General features: G+C 33.1%; 1 protein-coding gene across 1 annotated transcript; it reads right to left on the bottom strand.

Moving 5' to 3' along the window:
- Positions 1-944: 944 nt before the first annotated feature.
- On the bottom strand, positions 945-2,149 carry LOC112028559 (bZIP transcription factor 2). Its single transcript, XM_024061254.2, has one exon. The coding sequence runs from the start codon at positions 1,908-1,910 to the stop codon at positions 1,278-1,280; it is 633 nt and encodes a 210-aa protein (XP_023917022.2). The 5' UTR covers positions 1,911-2,149; the 3' UTR covers positions 945-1,277.
- Positions 2,150-12,722: the final 10,573 nt, after the last annotated feature.

Raw genomic sequence — 12,722 nt, forward strand, 5'->3', positions numbered from 1 at the left:
TGCCGAGTAAAATAATTAGCCAAAATGGAAAAAACAAAAAGCTTGAGAGTTACTAGCAGAATAAAAAATGGTTTAAGCTAAAATGCAATCTAGGTAGTCTATTTTTTAAAACTATACTTTTATTGAAAGGCAATTCAATAAATGGCGGTGATGAAGGCATCTTTGTTTCGTCATGGGATTATTAATAAATTAGGTTTTTGAACACCATTTGTGGCCCCCGTTTGCCTCAAATTAAGTATAAAGTCATTAATCACTTTATTAATCTACACTAAAGCACCAATCTTCTTTGTACTTAATCCAAAACCCTATCGAAGTTAGTAAAGATATATATATATACATATATTGGGTGAGAAAAGCTTGCTTGATGTTGATGATATGTATAAGATCGAGAAAACTCATGAGAAAGACATATTCGCTGCCAAGTTGATGGCTTCCTTTTTTTTTTTTTAATATCTTTTTGGGCTATGAATCAACTTAAAATGATTGAGTCATATCAATGAGTATTGTCAATTTTTATTTTATTTTTTATTTTTTATTAATAATAACAACAATTATTATATTCTTGCAAGGACAGTGGCAGTTGTCACTCATTGGATGTCTGTTCTTTTTACAAAATGCAAAGACTAGTGGAATCATATCATACGTCGATTATAGTAAGAGTACAAAACCATTGCTTGATGATTGGGTTTGGAATGTTCAATTATTCTTTGTTGGTTGGGTCCGTATGTTATTTTGGAAGGACAATATCATCCCTTTCCAATGGTTTGTACACTCCTTACTTCTATTTGAATAGCGAAGGACATTTCGGACTTCCACGTTCCTCAAATTATTGACTCCAATAATATAAACGAACTTTTCTCAAAGAAAGTATGTACACAGGAAATTTTGGCAGCACTTTGGGATATGTTAAACTCTGCGATTCTGCACTATATGTGGACCAGATTGTAAATGAAAACGAAATCGAACCTTTATTTAAGTAGATGACTAAAACTAGAGAGAACACCAAAACAACCAAAAATATATACTTAATAACTATTAAGACCACAAGTACACTTATAACTAAAGTTTTTACATAATAATAGTAATAACTAAAGTTTTTACTCATAACGTGACATTTTCCCAAAAATCACTGATCAGATTCAGAACCCCCACCAATTAATTCCTTTAGCTACTTTTTGACTTAATATAAACAGAGAGAGAGAGGTCTCATAGTTCTCGTTTTAGGCCATGAGTAGGTAAAATTTATAGTTAAAATTCATTTGGATTAATGATGGGGTTTATTGGGTCGACGTAACAGCAGTAGTAGTAGTATTGCATGGCCATGCAGAAGTCAGAGGTTGGAGTCGCCGGAACAACAAAAATTGTCGAATATCAGACAGTTTCTGTCGGAGCATGTCATATTCGGACCTCAGCTGATTGTTCTCTGTTTGTACTCTATGACAGTGATACAAAAAGAAACGCAACCGGTTCGAAAGTTCTCGGTTTTCCACCTTAAACCGGTTCGCCTGGTTCCTTAGGTTTTCTAAATGCTTCTGTTTACGCATACGTGACCGCCGAGCCGATTCCCGGTTCGATATCATCCGCCTCCGTTTCCGCTCGTCCACCACACCCACCACAGTCACGGATTCCGCCCCCCGCTTATGTTTCGGACCGTCCGAGTCGCCGTGGTTTCGGTTCGGCTCGTCCGATCCCGAACCGGAACACGAAATGACCGGGTTCAGAGAAGGAAAAACGTCCGGTTCCGATTTTGTGGACTGCAAAGCATCGGAATCGGAATTTGAAATGACGGGTTCTGGGGATTGGATGGTTGGGAAGAATTCCGGACAGTCCCACGGCGTAAAGCCGGTTTCGAAAGCCGGAAATGGGTTTCCGAACAGAGAATCGGGTTGGATCGGAAAAGCAGACAGCATGGCTGGAAATCAAAGAAAAGAATATTAAGAAACGCTACAAAAAGCTTAATATTTTCTCTAATAGTAATAGGAGGAAGGAAAGAAGGAGAAAGGGAAGAAATGAAGCTACGGGGCTTCATATTTATATCAAAAATGAGATTGTTGGCAGTGAAGTAAATTTTGGCAATCTGTTAGGGGTGTTTTGGTCATATATTTGTCTGTATGAGACTACGAGCAGAATTGTATGTGTACAGGAAACAGCTTTTGAGTCAGGTGGCACTATGGTGTGGGGTTAAAATGTGACACTCTTCGCTTTCTTTTAATTAAAGGGGCATTGGCATTTGTGGTGTGACCTAAGCCCCGTGGGTCCCTCGAAAAGATTGGGTTTTTATGCTTAGTCACGAAGATACAAAATGGTTGGGGTCCACCTTCGGAAACTTGTTGGTTTGTGATTGGAACTACGTACGAGGGACCAATAGTTTGGAAAGTTGCTGGCCATGTGTTTAACTCAGCTTGTGCCAGCGGCTAGCCGAGCCTATAATTAGATGAGAAAGTCCTTCGACATAACTTTTTATGTGTCATGATTTTTGCCTTAATTTAGACGTGTGCCTATAGGTAATCGGGAGATAAATTTGAGGGTTTTTGTAAAATTCATTATTCGTCAATCACAATCACAGATTCATGTTATCAGGTAAAAATAATGATTAATGGTATGTTCTTAAAAAAATTTGTTAGAATATATAGTTTTGCATATCGTACAAAACAAACAGCAGAAGCAAGATTTACTTTATTCATGAGAGATAATATATAATTTTGAATTCTAGAACAAAGAACAGAAAGGGTACCTCGATGCAGTGAAATTAAAAAAAGACTTGAAAAGACATTCAATTTTCATTCTAATTCCACATTATGTCTAAAATATGTGGTCTCTTAATCAGTTCTTAACTACATTGATTTTCCTTATGGAATAATGTATACAAAAGATGTTATAGAGAAAACTTTTTTCTCTTTTTTTAATTATACATATATTTTAACTGCCTAAGCATTTGCTTTATTTAATAATTCTTATAAAATAAATAAATGATTATCTAATTGAGTTAACCCTTTGGGTTAACTCAATTGGATTTTAGTGTGTGGCTTGAGATGGAACTAAAGGGACAAATAAGGCTGTAACTCCTATGAGCTTTAGACTTATCTATTAACTCTTGACAAGCCTAAAGTTATCATTAATTATATAAAAAGTATCACTATGAAAATATAACTGCATTCTAAGACTTATTAATAAATTATATCCTAAGACTTTAATATAATATCATTTGACCTTTTCATGAAATATTCATAGTGAACAAAGTCATAATAAACTATCATTTTGTAAACAACTATTTTATTCCTTGAGTCTTCGACTTAATCTTTTAGTTATTTATATTTATGAAATCTAATTTTATTAAATATAAATTTTAGTAACTCTTTACTAAAGTGGTTGGCTTTGAATAACTAGTTCCCATTAAATGTATCTCAAGGGGATATTTTATGTCTCTATAGAAAGAGATGATGGATTCCATCTTGAGAAAATGTGTTCCTCAACACTACGTGCGGTTACCTAAAATACTGAGGTTTTAACCGTTAGATTTAGATCTCATTTCTAATATATCAAAGCAACCTATATTTCGTGATTGAGTTCACAATCCTTTTAGGATTGAGAGAGTTTATGAAAATAGAAGTCGTGAAATTTATTATTCAGGTGACAGTTGTTAATTGAATAATTAATCTGACAGTAATCTCGTGTAATGTGTCTTACACACTTAAAACACAATAACACATTAACTAAAAGTCTTTATTTCCATGATCAAGACAAATTATCTTAGTTAATATATTATAGTTTTTGCAGATAAAATGTCTAGTTTTATCACCGATTATGAATTACATTTTTTTAGTTTATAAAGAACTTGTGATTTATATATTCAATAAATAAATCACATAAATTACATACAATGCATCTCGAGAACTATGATAATGTCTAATTAGTTCATATACAAATAGTCTCATATAATTAAACAATTTAATTATTTAAAACATGCCAATAAATTGGATTTTTGGGCACAAACCCTAACAAAATTGTAGTAAATAGATTGAGTCATGGCTAGGATTCGGGCTCAACTGATGAGCTAGCACCAAGCTGGTTTCTAGGGGCTTTGATCTACAATGTTGAGGTCTCGTGATAATTCACTTGCACTACAACTTTGACATACCAATTGCATTTCTGTTTTCCCGTTTTAATTCTCTTGCACTACTACTTTGACATCCCAATTGCATTTCTTTTTTCCCGTTTTAAATTTGGAAAACTGTTTAAGAATGACTTTGATATATATCTTTAGTGGAGAGGATTTGTTTTAGGTCAGGTCACATATTTTGGGGTAATTATCTAATGTACGTGACAATGACGTCCATGTTAATCATATTTCATGAAAGAGAGAGACATTCAAACCAACGATATTCTCTTTTATAAAATATATGATTATAACTTCTCGCCAATTTAATTGTGCTATTCTATTCTTTGAAATTAACATGCCTAGATTACTTAGAATAACTTAACCCTTCAAAATGTTATTTTCCCTATCTTTTTCCTCTCTTTCTTTTTCTTTTTTCTTCCTGGCACAATAAAACACTTGGCGAAGGAGATGTTGACAAAGATTGCTGCAAAATCACAAGGGAAAATCTTAAATCTATACATAACATTTTATTTCAGAGGAACTGGTTTTTTTTTTTTTTTTGGGGGGAAATGGGGAGGCGAGGAGACAGAAGGGCTATTATAAAAGTTAGTAGACAAAGGATTTGAAGATGGGATTTAGATAGAACATCATCATTCATATGGAAGAGATTCACGATAAAAAAAAATAAAATTAGAGAATCTATAGCTTTGTAGAATCATCTTTAGGGTTGGAAAAGGAAGACATGGCACAAAAGAACAAAGCGAAACTCGTGGTGTTGAATGATCAGTTCAGTGGTTAGCACGAGGCCGACATCAAAAGGTTCAGCTCTAATCACAAAACCTGGACAAAAGGTTGCTCAAGTTTTTTCTTTTCTTTCTCTTTCGTTTATAAAAAACCCTCATTCTTTCTATCAACAAGCTAGGGATTCATTATTGTCCGATTACTTTTATAAAATAAATAAATAAATAAAATTGAACTATATATATTGTGTGAAAGAAGAGAAACAGATGTCCACTCCACTACACAAACTAGCCAAAAAAAAAAATCCAACAAAAGGAAAAGAAAACAAACCAGGTGTATCTACCCTAACTTCCAAGAAAGGATTGGCACGTATAACTCACTTTTCAAAATTTCTCATGCATCCATTCATGTTACAATGTAATTAATTACGACCTTTAATTTATTATAAATTGGTGGAATATTCTAATATTAGATTTCTCAATGGCAAAGCTGAAACTGCCATATAAACTACTTTGTTCCAAGAGCTAAAGTACTGGTTTAGAGAGCTTTGCACAATTGCACCACACTATATAGCTAGACTTAGGACTAGCTAGCTAGCCTCATGTGAAGGACCACTACTCGTCTTGACTAAAAGATGTTATAGCCTAATTTTGGAGAGAGGTGTCTAAAACTAATAAAGCAACCAGCAAACCATGCCGACCTTTTTCTAAATTTAGTATTTATTTTGACAATGGAGTGTATAATTTCGAAATATATTGGGTAAAACTTGAACATGCATCCCAGTCTTGTAGAGGAAGGGAATAAAGGAAAAGGACTAGGCATGTTTTAAAAAAATCATTAGCAAAAAGAGTTTTCAAGGTTTGCTTTTCCTTTTGCCCAGAAATCATTACCGTATCCATCACATAAAAGAATGTTTTAATATATACTTAGCCATGAGCTTTACAAATTCACGTATATATATATGTAAAAGTTTTATACCCTAGCTATGTCAAACTAGTTATGTATGTAACAAGTCCGCTGAATGAAGTAGCTAGTTCTCATGTACCCAATTTTTCTGCTGAGGCTGTCTATGAACCATAAGTGTCACTCACAAATCACAATAAATAAGTTTCCATGGAAGCTTGGCACGCGAGTGTTCGTTGCTTTTTAAAAGAAAAAAAAATTATTTGTACAATTTTTTTGGAATTTCACTTTTGTTTCTATGTACATCGCTACTTTTACTTATTATTTTTTAAAGTTAAATATAACAAAAAAAAAAAAGGTAGCCTAGATAGACCTTAATTCTCTTCCTAGACTATAATGTATTTCTAACAAGCTTCTACCAAATTTTGAGCATCACATACGATTGTTGCATGGCCAGAGATTGGTTCAACTGGTATGCCTTTCGTTGGTTGAAGCATTTTAAACATTTTGTATCAATTTAAATTACAATGATATTGGAAAAAATAATTACAACGATGCTAATTTTTTCATCAGAATAATTATGGATAGTATAATTCATATTTATTTTGTTATTTAAGATTAAAAAAAAATCTACTTTAACTTATTTTAAGTGTATATGTGTATTTCATAAATTAAAAAAAAAAAAGTGTATATGTGTGTGGCTTCTAAAAAAAAGTGTATATGTTTGTAAATATATAAAACTTATTCTGTTATTTCTTCTCAAGCTTGCCTAATTTCAAGGATTTTTTTTAATATGTTAATAAAAATTTTAGTCTCATCATAATCATATTTATTATTTTGTTTTTAACAATTTAATTAGATCTTTTATTGATGAAGAAGCAAGAAGGTATCCCGTGTACCTCCATGGAGCACAGGAGATAGTTACGGTTCTTTTTTTTAATTAAAAGCTGAAAACACCTGGGACACATTTAATACACTTAATGACGATTACCTAGGGAATAGGTATTCTTATTTTGAACAATAACGGTAAAACTATTCCATAATTATGGATTTTGAGATTTTTTTTTTTTTTGAACAATTATGTGACTCAACGAAAATCTATTAAACACATTTTTATAAGAAATAATTATTCCGCATTTTAAAAAATAATCATTTCTAAAGAATTACTATTTTTTGTAACGCAAATGCAACAAAAATAATTAAATACCTAATTTTAAGAAATAATTATTCTATTACAATGTACCAAATTAATGTGCCCCTACCCTTATTCTTTTCTCTTTTTTTGACAGTTACTCTTATTCTTTATATAGAGAATCATAGATATAATAATATAAATCCTTGTGACTTCTATTTCATGGAATCTAGTAATGTCTTTGCTTTGAGAAGCCTTTCTAGAGTGACCACAGTCGTTAAGTTATAGATATTCCCTTACAGTTTTCTTGTCTTTCATCTAGTCGGGGTTTCTTATCCTTATTGTTGAAGAAAGTGTTCTTCCTCTTACTTTCATTCAGACCCCACTAGGCCACTATGCAATAGTCATATATATGAATTGTGCGATGAAAAGAAAACGGTTCTGTCGGTACATGTTAAATGATAAATACTCTAGATAAAATGGAGTGGCTTTGAGTTATAGAGACTAATAGCGTATTCCAGACCTGCCCTATCCTTTTCAGATGATGATCCAATGAAAATGAAAATTAGAAAAGTCGTTTTTCACTTTCTGATAGTGTAAGATCCGGCAAGATTTGCTTCGTTTGTTTGCTGTGTCTGTGGTGCCAAAATATCCACAAACTCATCTACTTGGGGAACAAAAGATTAAATTCAATGCAATTGCACTGACAACTAGGCATTGCAATATGCTATATATTGACCAGAATTCTGCTAACGTGATTATTATGGGTTGATACTAAACCAAAAAGGGATCATTGTGGGTTCAGGCTGGCAATACCTACCAACAATTTTCATTGTGCGCCTTAATTTCCACCTCATATGGAAAATGGGAGTTGAATTTTAAATAACACAGCATCTATCATGTGAAAATCAAGTGTTTAGGAAATTATAGAAAATTTTGCCTAAGTAGCACTTTCCTTTAGATTACTCTCTCTCCAAGAACTTGTTTCCAATTTCCATATCAGGTTCTGGAAATCTGCAATTATATATTACTTCTATTGAAGTTCAAGTCAACTATAATAAGCATAATTCAAAATTTTCTCGCAAAATTACTCAACAACAAACCTTGAAATGTCCTGTTAGAAAAAAGGGAAAGCAAAAACAAATTATACATTTCCATTTTTTGCAATTTCCTAGCTAATTAATAATTGAGCACCCTACATATTGGACAAACATATGCTTGGAATAGACAACTAAAAGCTACACCTTATAACATGAGTGGCTCCAGAGCATATGTGCCTAGCAGAAAGCTGACATCTATTTCATAGCCCACTTGCAAAATTTTTATCTCATTTGTCAAACGTAATAAGCTATTTTGAAAAAGCTTATTTACATATGAATATATCTATTACAATAAATCCAATTCACGTTATTTTCAACTTTTGTAAGGCAGTAATATATAGCCTTATTAATAATGAAATTTACAAGCAGATAATATTTACTTCCATCTTGTCCCTTTCCCATCCCACTATTGTTTTCCTGGATTTCCGTCCTAATTAAGTTTCCTTCTTGAGCCCATCAGTGCAAACCAGTTGACTGTAATTATCATGAATCATCAGGGTCGCCTTTGGTGTCAACATAAACGCACGAGCAAAGCTCTAAAGATGTGAAAAAAGCTGTTGCAATACTTTGTAACAGCCATGCAGCCACACCATCAATCTTTCTACATGCATGGCCACAAGTCGTAGGTGCATGGACCCTCGGCTCAACTAGGCTCAATTTTTGATAACGCAAATTGTTGCTGCTTTCACCAGTTGTAGAAATATTATCCTCCATTGGATTGGATATGGCTCTAGTCACACCTAGCTAGACCGGGTGGATAGGCTTTTTTTAGGGGTTAATTTGAACTGTTGGGGATAAAGAATATGTTAATTACAGCTTTTCAAGGTGTAAGTCTCTTTTGGATAATTAACAAATCCCAGTTGCAATATTTGATATTTCAGTTGCTTTTGGCTAACTAGGGTTGGAGGAGAAACATATATGTGGAAGAAAATGATGGTGAAAGGGACTTATATAGTTTATAATTTCAATACGCATGTAATTTCTATGGTGGATTGGTTATGATGTATTTAGTGGGCAAGGATCACCTATCTCTCTGTTCATAGGATTACCCAATCTTAGCGTGCTATGTCACGACGTGAAAGGGAAGCATTTTGGTTTAATTGGATTGATTGGCTCCAATTCTATTTTGCTTCACACAATTGCATTGTAACAAACGGAACCATGACAAAAAGTAGGTAACATAATTTAACTAAGTGGTATGTGATGAGTTTCAACATGTCAAGAAATTATAGGTGTTTAAATTTTATAAAATCATCACGATAACGATTGCCACTCTCTAAAGTAATATTATTCATTTTTATCTATTTTATAATAAAGAAATTTTGATTTTTGAGTAAATATTCAATATCCTTTAAACATGGTTCTCCCTTTTACACAATAGTGAATTTCGCTCATAAATAAAATTTATAGTAGAATCCGTTATTCATATGAAAGAATTGGTATAATAATTTTAACTTTAATTACTAGATAATGCTAATTCTCAAATGATTATCCCACTTTCAATTTAAAACTGTGCATTACAGGATGAGTGGATTGTTGGGAAAATTCAATAATTTGCAATGGAATTGGATATCAATTGCTTCAAATCGCATGTGTAACTAACACTCATCGTTGCTACCACCGTTGAGTACTTATAAAATAAATAAATAAATTAATTAATTAATTAAAAAAAAAAAAAGAATCAAGAAAAGGATAGCTTACCAGCATACCTATCTAAAGAATTTAAGCTAGAATCTAATACCATAAATTTGAATAATTTAGGAGATATGGGTATGAAGCAATACCTTGCCCACAAAATGATTTAAGAATCAAAAAGCAGCACAAAAGACTTAGATACTGAATGCTGAAGTGCATATGACTTTACTTAGCGAATAAACCTTGAGATTGATGGAGTTCTACCATTTTATTTGGACTTGAGCTTACACACTACAATAGTTATCAAGACAAACATTTGATACCTTCTTGAACTTAAAAAAAGAATTAATGGGTCAAACGTCATGATTGTCCTTAAAGATGTTTATCGTAGTGGTTGAAAGCCATCCATTAGAAATTAAAGTTATTGGAGGATTAATGAGATGCACAAAAGGTGATCCTATCATAATGTTAAAGTTAATGGACAGCAGTTAAAAATTTGCCATTGCTTTTTGTCAAAAAGGTTTAGCCAATACTGTTCAGTCAATTGCATCTTAGCACAGTAAACAATCAATCATTTAACTGAAAAGATATGCTAAAACTACTACAAAATTTATTATAAAAAATTTACAAATTAATGTAATAAGAATTTAATTGATTTTACTTAAATGATATAATAAATGAATGCTTAAAAGTATATTTTAGTTTGAGCATCCACACCAGTTAATGGATAGTCTTGCAAAATACAAAAAACAACTATTTTTACACATTTTGGCCAAAAAAAACCCACATCAGTGGGTGTAAAATTATGCAAAATATACATCCGGCTGTGTAAATGAACAGTAACCATGTATATATACACGGTTACTATTTATGTGTAAATGATTTTTATTTTTTATTTTTTTTCTCTCTACTCCATCAAACTACTTTTCTTCCCTAACGATTACAACAACCTAGCACACCAGAATAACCACCAAACCTAGCGCCACCAACAAACACCGCAACCTAGCACAGAGTATTAACCAAAATCAACAGAAAATTAACGGAAAAACAATTAGAAAATCCAACTCAAAATCAAGACAAACCCACTGAAAACCTAACTCAAAATCAATCAAAACTCACCGGTAAACCCAACCCAAAAACACTCCAACCCCACTGGAAAACCCAGCCCAAACCATACTCAACGAAAACTCACATGAAATGCCCAATAGAGTCAAATCTGCTACCACTGCTACCGCTCAATGGTCTTCTATTGCTGCCGCCGGATCTTCCATTGCTATAGTTGGTTGGGGGTGGGAGGCAAAGGGTTGGTGGTGGAGGAAGAGAGGGAGGGGCGAAGGAAAGAGGGAGGGCGAAAGCGAGAGGGAGGCCAAATCGGCAAAGGGCTGAGGTAGCGAGCTAGATCGACAGCGAGCTAGATCGGCGGCGACGGCGGGCTAGGTGAGGCGGCTGTGAGAAAGATAGTGAGGGAAAGAGAGGAACAGGTAAGACAGTTTTTTTTTTTTTTTTTTGAGGAACGTGAAAGAGTTGATGTTAATGAGAGAGAATAGTATTAATAAATAATAATAATAAAATAAATAATATTATTTAATTAGAAAATATTTGTAAAATAGATAAACTGATATGGGTGTTTTAAAAATGAGATAGTGTAAAATAGAAAAAGTAAATTTTTAGTGTAAAATAGACGAAAATTTTTAGACTGACTGATGTGGTTACTCTAGTATTATATAATTTGTAGAGACTTTAACTAAAATTTAGCAAAAGAATGAACAGCCAATCCAATTGGTTGAGACCTATGGGCCAATGGGCCATTTGCACAGTGAGATTGAACGGTCAGAAATGTCTAGGTTTATACTTTATAGTATCTTATTTTTCTTGTCTAATTTTTTTTGGGCCCACAAAATATACAAAGCAACAAAGTAACTAATTGACAGCTTTGTGATTGTGTGTGGCTCCCTTGTTTGTTCTTTTTTTCTATCTTTTCCTTCCCGTCACAGAGAAGTGTTTCCCGCTTGACTAATGGCCTTCTAGACCGTAGGGCCCACTTGGGCTCATTATCTTATGGCCAACCTATATTGCCAAATAAAAGCCCAATGTTAGATGAACCAGGCTTGGTCCAGTACAAAGGTAATTATTTTGCCTTTTTAGAGACCCAATGAGACAATAAGCCACATGTTGATGGTCATGAAGGCCCAACTCAAATCAAGTTCATTCTTTCCTTTTCAGTCATGACTTAGTGTTCATTTTGGAGAAAATTTATTTAAGTTTTTACTGAAATTACTGTAAATAAAAAGTAAAAGTTAAATAAAGTAATAATGTGACTCATGTGGATCCGAAAATAGTAAAAAAAGAAGAAGCTAAATTTAATTAAAATAAATAAATAATTCACATGGATGTCGCAAGTAGCAAAAAAAATAAACAATAAGTTGGTTTATAATTTAATCCCAAAACAATGAGTTATGAACCAAGAGTAAGAGAGAAAAATATAAAATGCCTCTCTTACAAGATACCTTTCATATGAGACGGGTGTGTGAAAAATATAAGATGCTTTTCTCATAAGATACCTTTTATATGAGATGGATATAAAATGCCTCTCTTACAAGATACTTTTCCCAAAAAGAAAATGGGGGAAAAAAAAAAAGCCTAGTGTCCACTAAACAGTCCTGATTCATTAGTAGTCACACTCAAATTTTATTTGTGAAGTGATTTTCAAACTTTTCCGGACGGTGCTAGTGGGTAGCAAAGTTTGTCCGCATGCATGTGCGTCATTTCGCAAGCCATGGCGGTTACCTAGCTCCAAGGCTTCAATTTTGTGCCTCTTATTGATGCAGATTCATCAGAGTATCAAACAATTTCAATCTCTCGAATTGAATTATCATATCAAGGGGGAGGAATGAGTAAAAATGAAGCCCTGACTTGTTAGAACTCCATTGAAGCATAGTTCAAGCTAGAGTCGAGTTTCGACTTTAGAATTTGAATGCAATTCATCAATTAATTTATGATCAGGCGACACTCTTTCGATAGGAAAGTAAAAATAAATTTTGCATCCAACTTTAATTACTCAGTTTCTTGGCTAATTTTAATTTAATTTCTTAATCTGTTAATCTCAAACTAT

This window comes from Quercus suber, unplaced genomic scaffold (assembly GCF_002906115.3).
Source record: "Quercus suber isolate HL8 unplaced genomic scaffold, Cork oak 2.0 scaffold_72, whole genome shotgun sequence".
In the NCBI taxonomy this organism is placed as follows: domain Eukaryota; kingdom Viridiplantae; phylum Streptophyta; class Magnoliopsida; order Fagales; family Fagaceae; genus Quercus; species Quercus suber.